Raw genomic sequence first — 14,506 nt, 5'->3', positions numbered from 1 at the left:
AGTTTTTCTTCTCAATGGATAGGATCCAATCTCTTCCTCTACCATCTGCTTATAGTAGATTAAGGGTCTATCTGAACGTTAGGATGAGCTCATCAAGTTGAGGAAAGTAACATAGTAGACATGGAGAATGTTTACATATAGGGCATTTAGCTAAAAATTTAGTAAAACGGAAATTGAGAGGATTTCATCTGACAGGGCCCTGGCCTCTCACAGAAAGCATATTGAAGGGCCGGATTCTGCGGGAGGAGGTGGTTCTTGCCAGAAAAAGTACTGACAGGCTGCCTGTCTCAGCCACCACTGAAGATGCCTTGCCTTATCTCTTGGCTCACCAGACCCAGTTCAAAATGTGGTCCAGGTCCTGGAGAAGCAATACCTAGAAGAGAAGAGGAGTGCCCTTGAGGAGCAGCGGCTCATGTATGAGCGGGAGCTGGAGCAACTCCGCCAGCAGCTCTCCCCTGAGAGGCAGCCCCAGAGCAGTGGCCCCGACCGCCTGGCCTACAGCAGCCAGACAGCTCAGCAGAAGGTGACCCAGTGGGCAGAGGAGAGGTGAGAACGGGGTCCTGGGAGACCCAGAGTCAAGGCTTGGGGGGAGGGGGTTGTGAGGCATATCAGAGGGGGGCAAACTTAACATAGAAGGAAAACTTACTCCCATACCTGGATTGTTAGCAGTTGGCTCTCTCTTTCAAATATATTGTCCATCCTAAGTATGTTTACCATAATGTTGGTTGGTAAAGACACACCGGTCCACTGCTTTACCGTTCCATAAAAATGGTACCAAGTTAGAAGGCTTAAACTAGGTATTGGAAAAAAAATTTGAATAATTCTTTAGCATAAAAGCACTTCTCATTTTTTATTTCTCTTTTGATTCTATTTAAAATCTGCATATGAATTTTTAAATTTAGAATATTTATATCAGAACTGACGTCGTGGTGGAGGAAATGGTGGTAATAATAATAAAAAAAAATGGTGGTAATTTATTGCTAAGTTCTGTTGTGTTTTTACCCAGTCTGGACGTGGTGCTAATGCTGTAGGAAGTATTGTCTGTATCTTGTAGGTAGGGCAGTCAGTTTAAATATCCCGCTCAATCACTCATCTAGTAAATGAGAAAGCCAGGGGTGAACCCAGGTCTGTGGCCAGTCCCATTAATAACACCTGTGTTATAACAATGGTTTAGTAATACCAGTAAAAGCAGCATTTATAGAGCATTTACCTTGTGCCAGGCACTAAGTGCTTTACATATATTCATCTACTCGTCACAGCTGCTACTATATTTTACTGTTTTCACCCCCATTTCACACATGAGGAACCTGAGGCTGAGAGGTTAAATGACTTACCCAAAGAGGCAGTGGGATCAAAGCCGTGGCAGGCTGACTCTAGAGCCACTGCTCCAACCGCACTGCATCTCTCACCAGCAGTGGTATGCTCACCTTGAGCCACATCCAGGGAGGATGACCCCTAAGAGGAGAAAAGGGCAGCCCACCCTGCATTAGAAGACTCACCATAGTAATGCACTTGATTGTTCTAAACTGAGAGAAAAGAGTCCATTACATTTTCTGCTGTCTGCTCATCTGTCTGGATACCGAAGTATGAATATTTATCATACTTGTAATATATTACTCTTTATATTTTACTGTGCCTGGGTAAAATAGACAAAGGTTATCAGATGGTGCTTTTTCTGAAAGCTGCCTTTTCCACATATGCTGTGAGCTGATGGCTTTCCTGTAAGCAGTAGCTTGCTGAGGGTGACTGGTGTAATTGTACCCACTAATACCCTCTCTCCTTATCCTCCCTATTTTCTATGTACTGAAGATTGTAAAAGACAGAACCAAAAGGATGCAAGAGAAAAGGTGGATTGCTTTTAATTATAGTGTTTTTAGTTAAATGTCAAAAAAAATTTTTCAACTTCCCATAATTCCAGATTGAGTCTCTTGGAGACTCAAATTCTTGAAAAGAAACAGAATAGAAAGGATAATATTTTGGGGATGTAATTCAAAAAGATAATGGTTACAATACTGATTTCACCAGGTTTCACTGGAGAAAATTAAGATGTCATTAATGGTGGTTGCTTATATAAAAAGCTGGGACTCTTATCTAAGTAAGTGGTGATGGCTTGTGAAATACTGAAGAACTCATGCCTAAGTAAATGTTGAGCGGTGAGAATCAAGTCCATTTAAGTGCTAATGAGACTTGCACAGAAAGCTAGAGATGTAGCCTATTCCTTCTGTACACTTGTATGTAGATCAAGATACAAATATGTGAAAATTAAATCATAGAGGTAAATTGAAAAACGGTTGTATTCCACAATAGAAAACGTTACACTTATATATTATTTGTTTGTTGTTGATCTCCACTGGAAGGTAAATTCTGGGCCAGGGAATAGGTTTCATTCATTGAAGTATCCCCAGGGCCTAGAACCAACGTTGTCATGTGGTATGTGCTTAGTAAACATTGACTGTGTGAAATTATTGCAGCGATAAGCAGGAATGTGATGGCCAGTTGGGCAGAGGACTCAGTAAGTACAGTGGTTGTTTAGTGGAGGCTGACAGCCCAGTGAAGTTGAGCCTCCTGTGCAGATTTCCTGGAGAAGGCAGCGTTTCAAGTGGGTTTGAAGGGTGGGGATTAGATAGGCAGAGAGAAAGGGGGAGGGCACTTCAGATAGGTGGGTTGTCATAAACAAATGTGAAGCAGTGGAGAAGAGTAAGATGTGTTTTGGGGATTACACAAGAAGTTTAGTTTAGAAGGTGAGTTATAGAGGAGTAGGGAGAATTAAGTGCAAAACTGTTAGATAGGATGCGCAGGCGTTCGTCAGACATGAATGTTTGGCATTTATATTATGGGAGAAGAGGAGGTTTTGAGCTTAGGAGTGACCTGAGAAAGGCAGGGGTTTGTAAGGACTGTCTTGGAGTGGAGGAGGAAGAAGCTGGGCACTGTGAGAATATTAGGAGGGTATGAGGAACATGAACCAGGGGTAACAAAAAAAAATACACACACAGAAATTTAGGAGGTTTTTCAAAGGAAGAATCAACAAGGCTTTTTTCTGGATGTTGTGGAAAAAAAAAAAGACTGAGCTGGCTGAAAGAAGTCAAGCCTGAGTAACTAATAAAAATAAAAATATAATTTAGAAAAAGCAGGAAGGCACTATCAACATTAGGTACATTGTAGGCCATTTTATAATGACATATTCGTGGTACCCCTCCTGTGTCATTTCTAAGGTGATGAGAAAGGAGTAGCGATTTGAGTGTTCCAAGTTCATCATTTCCCTATGAAGTAAGGACAGGAGGTATACAAATGGTAGAAAAGGGAAGCTATATAGAGCATAGAGCAATCTGCTAGACTTTGAATCTTGGAATCCAGATTCAAATGTGAATCCAGAAATACTCTCTCTCTCATTCAATGAGTATTTTTTGAATATCCTACAATGGGCAATGCACTTGGCCAGGAATTAAGTGTAATGACAAGTGAAAAAGACAGGGTTCCGGTCCTAGGGGCACTTTCAACTTCATAAGGGAAATAGACATTAATCAAATAATTATGCAAATAAGTGAAAAATTATAACTATGACCAATGCCACTGAGGCAAAAGACGTGGGGCTGGGACAACATACAATAGAGTTTTGACCCAGCCAGGATGTTAGAGAAACTTTTGTCAGCAAGTAATTATGTAGAGAGTTGAAAAAAGAACTCCTGCTGCCACAGAAGTACCCACTTCTTGTCTTTTACCAACTGAAGAAAGCATGTGAAACATTTGCCTCTAATTTGAGATCTCTCTCATCTGCCCAACTCCCCTTGCTGCCCCCAAAGCACACATAAATCATAATCATTTCTTTTTCCTAAAGGATTCTGTTGTTGGTTTTTTTTGCATCTCAATATCAAAATCTAGTAGTTTTCAAATGTTATATAATTTAAAACACGGTATTTAGTTATGTCACTCCATATATTTGCTCCTTTTCAGGGGTTACCAACAGCCCACAGAATCCTGGTGGGAGGACGGATGAACAAGAGGTGATTTGGCAAAAATAGATTGAAAAATATTGCCTGGAAGGAGTTTTCTACCACTTTCTAATAATATGACTCACGTAGGAAGCAGTTTTCTTTTAGAATTTCTCATTTCCTTTTCTGCTGTACCACAGGGATGAACTCTTCCGTCAGAGCCTGGCCAAACTGCGCGAGCAGCTGGTGAAAGCTAATACCTTGGTGAGGGAGGCAAACTTCTTAGCTGAGGAAATGAGCAAACTCACTGACTACCAGGTGACTCTGCAGATCCCTGCTGCCAACCTCAGTGCCAATAGGAAGGTAAGAACGAGAACAAGGTGTACGAGAGGGAATGCTGTGAGGCGGAATGTAGACCTGACATCCCAAAACACGCCTGTGAGGAGATCCTGATGGGAGCCAGCGTGTTTATTCTTTTTAAGACTTCTGTAGACCTCCTTGGGTAAGAATGCTACGTAGGCAATGCCCTTAGGTATGTTATGATCAGAATAGGAGAATTTTGGTGGGTGAAAGACTTTCTAATTTAAATGTTTGCTTTAAAACAGTGAAACTAGAAATATATATACAATCATGCTCCACATCACGGCAGTTCGGTCAGCGACAGACTGCGTGTAGAGTAGTAGGCTGTGCCGTCTGGGTTTGTGTGAATACACGTTATGATGTTGGCACAACGACAGTCACCTAACGACACATTCCTCAGAACATATCCCCATCGTTATGCAGTGCGTGACTGTATAAGTAATCCCACCTGCTTTTTCTCTTTCATATAAATGCTCTTTTCTGAACTGGGGGATATGTGTATGTTTGGTTATAGTATCATTTTAAGAGTGAATTCTACAAGGAAGGAAGACTTGTATGATACCTGTCTCTACATACAAAGAAGGACTCTTTGCAGGAATTTGAAAGTTTCCCATCATTTCAACTTGAACAATTTTTCCTGTAGGGAGAATCTTTGAAAAAAAAGATTTTCATTCATTCATTTTTGCCTTTCAGCAAGCAAGCTTGAAATGAATCAGGGCGTATCTCAGCAGTCTTGCTAGGTGTTAGTCTTTTGACCAAGTAGTTCTCTTTTGAGAAATTTATTCTAAGTCCATAGTCATAGAAGTGTACATAAAGGTTTATGTGCTTTTTGTACAGAGATGCTTGTCATAATGGCCCTTATAATAGCAAAAATTTGAAATAGCCATGATGTTGAACAGTAGTGTAATTAGTCAAATGTGTGGTACATTCCTCTTGGATTATTATGTTGCTGTTAAAAGTCATATTTATGAAGAATGTTTAACAACACAAGATGATAATCGTAATATAAAATCTGTCGAGAGAAGATTGGGATAGGAAATTTATATTTTTGTTTGGTTCTGATTGTGATAAAAGTAAAAAGTGTGTGCATGGGTGTACATAGAAAATGGAAAATAAACCAGAATATTCCCTAGGTGCTAGAATTTCATCTTTTCATTATGTGTTTTTTTTTCAAATTTGCTACTTTATGATAATATGTGTTGCTTTAACAATCCAAAAAGTTGTAACAAGGTTTGTTTTGTTTTTGTTTTTCTTGTTATGCAGAGAGGAGCAATAGTGAGTGAGCCAGCAATTCAAGTGAGGAGGAAAGGAAAGAGCACCCAAGTTTGGACCATTGAGAAGCTGGAGAATAAATTAATTGATATGAGAGACCTTTATCAAGAATGGAAGGAAAAAGTTCCTGAGGTAAAAGAGACAAATTGTAAAGGAGACTCGGCCATGTTAAAAGCAGAGAATATAAGTGATTTAACCGTCAGAACACACACACGTGCCAGTGAATATTTGTAGTGGTATTTTGGACATTTATATTAGAAAAGTAAAGTAAAAGTGATCTCGGAAGGAATGCTAAGTTGGAACAGTAATATAATGTGATCCCCACATGGATAGGAACTAGACGAAGAGAATACAGAACATATTCTTATTTGGCTACATTTTTACTACATTTCAAGTGAAATGAAGTAGAGAAAAGTAAATTTGTGTTGTAAAAAGTCAGCTCGGATGGGGGCCAGCCCGGTGGCGTAGTGGTTAAATTCATGCATTCCACTCCAGCACCCCAGGGTTCACAGGTTCAGATCCTGGGTGAGGACCTGACACCTCTTGGCAAGCCACGCTGTGGCGGCATCCCACATAAGATAGAGGAAGATTGGCACAGATGTTAGCTCAGTGACAATCTTCATCCCAAAAAAAAAATAATCAGCTCAGATGGAGCCAGCATAGATTGTATATTCATCAGCATGTGTTCATGCTCCCCTAGCTGTTACCATGGCTGGGTAGATTACTAAGAAGAATTTGAGAGAGCATAATCCACTTTTTGGAACTCAGTAATGGGAAAGAAGACTCGGTGAAGGAAATGAAGCCAAAGCACAGGGAAGGAAATGAAAAAGGCTGACAGTGAGTATGATAGGGAAGACGAGGCAGTCAATAAGAAAGGGCCCTCCACACGGATATCACTTAGTTCTCCAACTGACAAGCCCCTCCCGTGTGCTAATTTTGTTTTATTTATGTGACATGGTTGTCAATTTACTTCTTTTTAATTCATTTGGATAAATGCTTTTTAAAAAAATGTTTTTAATGCTAGCTTTAAGTAATATTATTTAAGTTGATGTTTTGTTTCCTACTTACCTACTCACCTGGCCCTCCTACGACTCAGGCAAAGAGACTCTACGGGAAACGAGGTGACCCTTTCTACGAAGCCCAAGAGAATCACAACCTCATTGGTGTGGCTAATGTGTTCTTGGAGTGTCTCTTCTGCGATGTGAAACTTCAGTACGCAGTCCCCATCATCAGCCAGCAGGGGGAGGTGAGGAAGGGCCAGCGTCGGAGAAAAGAATCGTGGTTCAAGTTTTTTTTTTTTAATTCGATTTAGTTTATGTTCTTGAAGTAGATCAAGAGTCAGGATCTACATTCTTTTTTCTCTACTAATATCAACAGAACTTGTGAACATTACGTCATGATTTTAAAACATTAGTATAACACATTTTATATTTGTGCCTCACAAGTTTTTTCTTTGTTTTCATCAAATTAGAATTTTTTGGGGAACCAGATTCAGCTCTGTGCCCCATATTCATTTCTCTTTTATTCTCTTGCCTTAGTGATACACTCGATTCTTTCCTGGCCCTTAAGTGGCCTTTACAAGACACAGCTTGGGAAGATGGTTTTGAAATCCAAAGTGTTCAAAGAAGACAAGCTTAACCATCCCATTGTTGCCCCCTTTTAAACTCTCATATTTCAAGTATTTAGATGTAGTGTCCTTTTGTAGGCCTAAGACATTTCAGAAAATTTTCAAGGTCAAACTTTTCATTTTATCCATTTCATCAACTGATGTTATTGTTTTAAGTTTAGTAATACCCTTATTTCCTAGCTTGTCCTTCAATAACATGTAAACTTGAAATACTGAGTTAATTTTTGTGATTCTTAGAGCAGGCTGAGAATAGGAGGCCATTCTCCCCAAAGTGAACCCGGAAAATAGACCCTGCGTTGCCAGTTGTGGTGTTGTAAGGACACATCTTACATTTGACGCATGTGAACGCTCTGCTCTAGAAGACCAGTGGGCTAGAATTGCTTTTTCTTGTCTTAAAAATGGTCACAACAGCTGTGGCAAAGGGATTCAGTGGCTAAGTCCCTGGTCAGGGGTTCTTAAGCTCGGGTCTGTGGTGGGCTTTGAGTGTTCCATGAATCCCCCTGAAACCATATTAAAAATGTATTAGAGTCTCAAAAAGCATTGGAAAAAAGCTTAAGAACCACTATCTTCTAGCCGATGTCTCTTATTCCCTTTTTCCTTCCCTCTTACTACTTCCTCCATATTTGTCTCACTTGTCAAATACCATCAACTAATTTCCCTCAGGTCCTTGATGCCAGTGCCAAGTGGCATGTGGAAATTGGGTCTGAGCTACCTTTAAAAATAAGCCTCACTATTTAAGATGACAGCAGCACTGTCAGAACATGTATCAGCTTCACAACTCTGCTCATTACAACCTTGAACTGTGTTATGAACGATAACTTGCCCAATTACAACCCTCTGAGGATGCAAATTTCAGGATAGTGAGAAAATTTTAAGCCTTAAAAAAAAAAGTTTTATGAGAACTGTTTCCTTATGACTTCATGGCTTTGTATATTCTGTTCCTCATGGAATAATAGGTCTCACCCCCTCACAGAGCCCTTCTTCACCCTGTCCCAGCCGCCATCTGCGTTACATACCCATCTCTACTCCCGAGAGCCCAGTGAGCATGTCTGTTTTGTTTACTCTTGTAAATGCAACATTTGGTGCAGTTCCTGGCACAGAGTCCGTTCCTGGTAAATTTTTGTTGAGTGGGTAGATTTGTCCCATAACAACCTGTGCATACCTCTGTTATAGCAGCTAGTCCACACTGTTGTTACAGGTTTTTACTTCTCTATCTTTCTTGATTGTGAGTCCTCCAACAGCAGAGCCCATGTCTTTATCTTGGTATTTCTATGAGGCCAGGTATTTTGATCAAATGATTAAGTGAATGAATATGCCAACATGGAAAATAGGTGACTCCAAGTAGAATATGATAGTTGCCTTTAAGCTGTTCATGGGCTGCCCTACAGAAGAAGGATAAGAATGAAGATGACTCCAGAAGGCAAGGTGTAAGGAGGCAAATTTGGCCCAAAGTAAGGCAGTATGATTAGAGGGACAAGCGATGGAATGGTCTGGCTCAGGGAGTGTTGAGTTTCCCGTTGCTGGAGATGGCCAAGCAGTAGCTGTAGAACTGCTCACTGGGGATATTGTAGAGAGCTTTCTGTTTCAGGTCAGTGCTGTCCATGAGATGTCTTTTAACTCCAAGGTGCTCTGGTTCCTTGACCCAGGTTGCAGGGCGCCTCCACGTGGAAGTGATGCGTGTTACAGGAGCTGTCCCGGAGCGCGTGGTGGAGGATGACTCCTCGGAGAACTCCAGTGAAAGTGGGAGCCTTGAAGTCGTAGACAGCAGTGGGGAAATCATTCACCGAGTCAAAAAACTGACTTGCCGGGTGAGAGGGCAGTGATGGGAAGGCTCAGATAGATGACCTTTTTAATTCAAAACAATATTATAGAAAATCTTATGAGTTTTTCATAGAGCATAGTAAAAGGTAGACTTTCTGACAATAAATACGATGGTGGACAGTACTTTTTCCAGAAGTATAGCACACTTTTTTACGACAATTACTTGATATTTCAGAAGTCTATGTGTATTTGGCATGCAAGAAGCGTGTGTTGCTTAGTGAATCATGCTTTTGTAGTAAACATTGCGTCTGTATCAGAAACACAGTCGTTAGGAAAATTTTAGAGGGATGTGTACATTTGTTGCCAAGTTTATATACTATAATTACAGCACCACAGTCCAGGTTTCATTACAGATAGAATCTGTATTGAAATGGTGCCAAGTATTTTCAGATGTCAAATGGATGACTGATTTATTTCGTTGCTTACTCTTAAATTTGAAGTTGTTGAAAAAAGAGAAGAATACGTAGTTTAATGTTTTCTTCATGAGAGTTATATTTCCTTTTTTTAAAATCTCTTCAGGTAAAAATTAAAGAGGCAACTGGGCTGCCCTTAAACCTCTCAAATTTTGTCTTCTGTCAATACACTTTCTGGGACCAGTGTGAGTCTACAGTGGCTGCCCCTGTGGTGGACCCAGAGGTGCCCTCCCCGCAGTCCAAGGATGCCCAGTACACCGTGACCTTCTCTCACTGTAAGGTACAGGCGCCGTTTCAAAATGAGCTGTGCAGGAGGCAGTGGACCTGGGCGAGGTTCATATCTCTACCTGTAACTTCAAAGTTTTCCCCCTAAGAATCTTTTATAAACATAATATGTTTATTGGGCTTTTTAGCCCCAAAATGTACTGCATTACAAATTCAGATAATTTGAGGATGTTTCAAACAAAATCTAAAAGATCTCTTCCCAAAATATTATTCCCCAAAGATGTAACCACCAATGACACGTTGCTACATATTTTGCTAAGCAGTTTTCTGTTCTCTACAACTTCTATATGTATGTAGTAAACGTATGTTCATACACATAAATGGGAATGGATACACAAAACATCATGCATACCTTCTCAAAAAATTGCTTTTACAAATGTGGGATCCTATTATACATGTTGCAGAATTGCATCTTATTATTTTAATAAATGTGGACATCTTAACAGGTAAGTTGTTATAGATATTTTTCATTCTTTTGAATATACTATAGCATTCTAAGCATAGCATTCTAATGTACCATGTGAGTTTTTAAGAACATATAAAATAGAAAAGGTGAATTTTTGATGAATATTGGTTGGACCTACTTTTGTGGCATCAGCTACCTTTCCTGTCTTTCATATCAGACTGCCAACAAATCATTTCTGACAGAGGTACTCTGCCCTCTGTGTAATTTTGTTTTTCTTTGGACAGTCCTTAATAGATACTCAAGACCTTTTCTTTTGCAAGTTGTGCCTATTCTTTCTGGTTCTACACTTAGAAAAAAAAACCGTATCACCACTTATAAAATTTCACATATGTAAAGACTATCCAGTCTTTCTTTTTCTGAAAATAAATAGCCCACTTATTTTCGCCTGTTTTCACCAAGTCTGTTTCTCAAAATCTTTATAATCATTTTTTTTGTTATTGTTCTCTCAATACTCTTAAATATTCCCCATCTTTCTTTGAATCCACAAAGCTGTCATTTAGAAGGATAAAACCTGAATTTTAAGTGCATTGTAGTTAAAAATTGGTTTAATAAATACTGGTCTCGGAGCCCCTGGAGTCACTGTGTGACCTTGGGGTTTTTTTAATCTCTAAAACGTGTATATTGTATTCATTGGTCATTATGTTTATTTTTTCTTCTAAAATTCTGGCTCTGTCTCCAAATAGAATAAATAAGAAGGTAGATAGTAAAAGGTTAAATAAGTGTAGCACAGCTATTTCCAGAAATTAGAGTCGTAGAGTTGTCTTCACCTGAGATTCCACTGAGATGCTGAGAAAATTGGCTTGGTTCCTTGCCTGCTGCTTTGTTCAGGGTGATTTGTCATACTTCTCAGTCAATTTAGTATTCATTTCCTCACACTTATCTGTTTACGTTTTACAATGAGGAATTGGGGTGAGAGAGTTTAAGAGCAAGGGCACAGAGTCATGAAGTTAATCATGTAAAATTTAATTCTCTTATTATTCTTCTATGCCATAGCAAGGAACAATCAGAATTTCCTTTTTTTGATGTGCTGATTAGTCTGTGCTAGCCTAGAGTCAGAATGGTCCTGTGGAACCAAGAAAGAACCAGAAATAAGGGAATATAGATTTGGCTCTGCAGCTAACTAGCAGTATGACGTGGGACAAGTTGCTTTCTTCAGTTTCCTCCCTGATAAGAGAAAGGAGTTTGAATTAAATTACCTCCTAATTTTCCTTCCTCATCTAATATTTGTGATTCTTTATGGTTTTCTATAAACGAAATAGTTTTAGGGTTAAGATTAGGCTAATATATTCCAAAGTGAATATATATACAGTTGAAAGGTAAAAAGGAAATTTCACAGATTCCTTTATGCATAATTATTGTCATTCTCTTCTTCCTCCCCCTTTTCCCAGGACTATGTGGTGAACGTAACAGAAGAATTCCTGGAGTTCATTTCAGATGGAGCATTGGCGATTGAAGTGTGGGGCCACCGGTGTGCTGGAAATGGTAGCTCCATCTGGGAAGTCGATTCTCTTCATGCTAAGACAAGAACATTGCATGATAGGTTTGTACTTGGCTGTGTGCTTTAGACACAGGATCAAGACTCGCACTGGACAGTGATTAAGAATGCAGACTCTCTGGACCTGTTTCCTCATTTGTGAAATGAGAAAGATAAAAGGAACCACCAGGCATTAAAGACATTGAGTGGGGAAAGGAAAGTCTTTTCAACAAACGAAACTGAAACAACTGCATATCTATGTGGAAAAAAACAACCTTGACCTTTATTTCACACCATACACAAAAATTAATTTGAGATGGATCATAACCTTAAGTGTAAAAGCTAAAACTATAAAGCTTACAGAAGAAAATAGAGTATTTTCATGATTTTGAGATAGTCACAGATTCTTAGAGAGGCCACAAAAAGAACTTACCATAGAAGAAAAAAGTTTTAAGTTGGACTTAATCAAAGGTAAAAGCTTGTGCTTATCAAAAGACATCAGTATGAAAATGACTAGACAAGCCACAGTCTGGGAGAAAAGTCACAGCTTCTTGTAAAGTTGATGATTTGCCTCTTCTATTACCCAGCAGTCCTACTCCTAGGCATTTACCAAGAAAAATGAAAACATTAAGTCCACAAACAAACTTGTACATGAACCTTCATGGCAACTTTATTGATAATATCCCAAAACTACAGACAACCCAAATGTCCTTCAGTAGGAGAATTGATAAACAAATTGTGGTATTATTCATATGGTAGAATATTACTCAGCAATAAAAAAGAAAGGATCTATTGATATCCATTTGGGTGAATCTCAGAAACATTATGCTGAATCAAAGAAGCTAGACCTAAAAGAGTACATACTACATGATTCCATTTATATAAATTTCTGGAATAGGCAAAACTAATCTGTGAGGTTACGTGGCTCGTGCCAGGGTCGGGGAGTTGAATGGGAAGGGGGCATGAGCAAACTTTCTGAGTTAATGGTGGGGTGAGTTATACAGGCATATGCATTTCTCAAACCTCATTGAACTCTGTGCTTGAGATCTGGACATTTCACTGAATGTAAGTTATACCTCCGTAAAATAAGTAAAAAGACCCTATACCATAGGGTTGTTTTGGAAGTTAATAAGAAAATAATCTATGCGACATAAAAGCACAGTACCTACCACATAGTAAGTGCTCAGCAAATGGTGCCTTATTACTAATAATGTCCCTGGGTGATGATGTTATTGTTTGTTGTGATGTGTCTTGTAGGTGGAATGAAGTAACTCGCAGAATAGAAATGTGGATCTCCATATTAGAATTGAATGAGTTAGGGGAATATGCTGCAGTGGAGCTTCATCAGGCAAAAGATGTCAACACAGGAGGCATCTTTCAACTGAGACAGGTACTAAGTTTATTTTTGTTTATTTCATGTTTTCTCTTTGTCCTGCTCTGACAATTTCCTGAGAATTTTCTAAGTATTTGCTTCTTTGTTCCCTAATTCTTTTTCCTCCCTTTATCCCAATTCTTCAACTTCTCCCCGTTCCCATTCCTGGCACCCATTTCCCCATCACTCACCCACCCATCACACCCCCCCGCCTCTGCAGGGTCATTCCCGGAGAGTGCAAGTCACAGTAAAACCTGTACAGCATTCAGGGACACTGCCGCTTATGGTTGAAGCTATCTTGTCAGTATCCATTGGCTGTGTGACTGCCAGGTCCACCAAGCTCCAAAGAGGGCTGGACAGTTACCAGGTAAGACAAACAGACTTGAAATAACAGAGACTGGTTAATGCAGAATTAAGGCAGTCAGTGATCTATGATGGAGACCTGTTTGGGAACATAACAGAACTCCTCGGCTTAACCATGTATCTGCCCTCGCCCACATTCATATTTCCATCCACTGCCTTTTTTTCTAGATTTAAAATACTGTATTGGCTTAGGATTGATTAATAATCATTTTATTTATAAACAAATATATTAATGCTATAGTACTCATTTACTTCAGGCATCATTTATTTTACGTCTAGCCCAATTACTTTGGCTATTTGGCACTGCTGCCTGGCCAGATCCACTTTTATTAACATAAAATTGCCCCTATACATTGGCATAATTAACCAGCTCTTTGAAAGCTCTACTTTTTTTTTTTAATTAAAAGTTGTCCTCATAATCATTTTTGTCCATTAAATCTCCATTTACTAAACTTCTGTTTTCATTTTAAAAAATTAAAAGATATAAACTTCATATTACCAGTCAGAACTCTCCAGTACTCTGTGAGAATTAACTTTGAGATTAGGAAACTTGTCCCCAGTGGCCTGAAAGAAAGCATATGCTTCACTAAGTCCCGACTTTACTACCAGATATGAAGTTGGGACTGGGGAGAATTGGACCATTAAATTCCGACTCCCTCACTGCCACATGTGAGCGGGAGCACTCTCCCTATCACGATGGGGAGAAAGCATTTCGCTGTGGAGTCTGGGCCTAACCCAAGCCCTTCTCGACAATGATTCATCCTCTATCTCAGTTTCCTTTTGGCTTCATGGCATTCAGGCAAAGACTTTTCTGAAAGCTAAGAAGAGCATTGGCTTGGGCTGTTGGGCCTTAAGGAAAACGTAGCTTTGTCAAACACTGCCTTCCCTATCCCCCGCCAAAATTCCCTCCGGCTCTTAAAGCCTGGGGAGGGTGTGAAGGTTGGAGGGCAGCGTCTGCTGTTTCAGGAGAGACTCCTCCACTGGACTTTTCCTTGTGTGTGGAGTAGGAAATTGGACTATATGTGTTCTCATCCCAGTTCAGTCCCTCACTTGGCCATCAGCTTCGGGGTGGCTGCAGGGCCTGGTAGAAAGAGCACTAGATGTGGAGTGGAGAGATGCGGGTT

General features: G+C 39.7%; 1 protein-coding gene across 1 annotated transcript in view; it reads left to right on the top strand.

The window, feature by feature from the left end:
* KIF13A (kinesin family member 13A) overlaps positions 1–14,506 on the top strand; it is a 193,794-nt gene that overhangs the window by 154,907 nt on the left and 24,381 nt on the right. Inside the window, 9 exon segments of the mRNA XM_070244119.1 lie at positions 333–546; positions 4,130–4,292; positions 5,553–5,693; positions 6,658–6,807; positions 8,835–8,996; positions 9,529–9,702; positions 11,562–11,713; positions 12,905–13,037; positions 13,240–13,386. Of these exon segments, the coding sequence (XP_070100220.1) occupies positions 333–546; positions 4,130–4,292; positions 5,553–5,693; positions 6,658–6,807; positions 8,835–8,996; positions 9,529–9,702; positions 11,562–11,713; positions 12,905–13,037; positions 13,240–13,386 (1,436 nt within the window).

Source organism: Equus caballus, chromosome 20 (genome assembly GCF_041296265.1).
Source record: "Equus caballus isolate H_3958 breed thoroughbred chromosome 20, TB-T2T, whole genome shotgun sequence".
NCBI lineage: Eukaryota > Metazoa > Chordata > Mammalia > Perissodactyla > Equidae > Equus > Equus caballus.
This window is presented reverse-complemented; position numbering and strand designations above follow the sequence as displayed.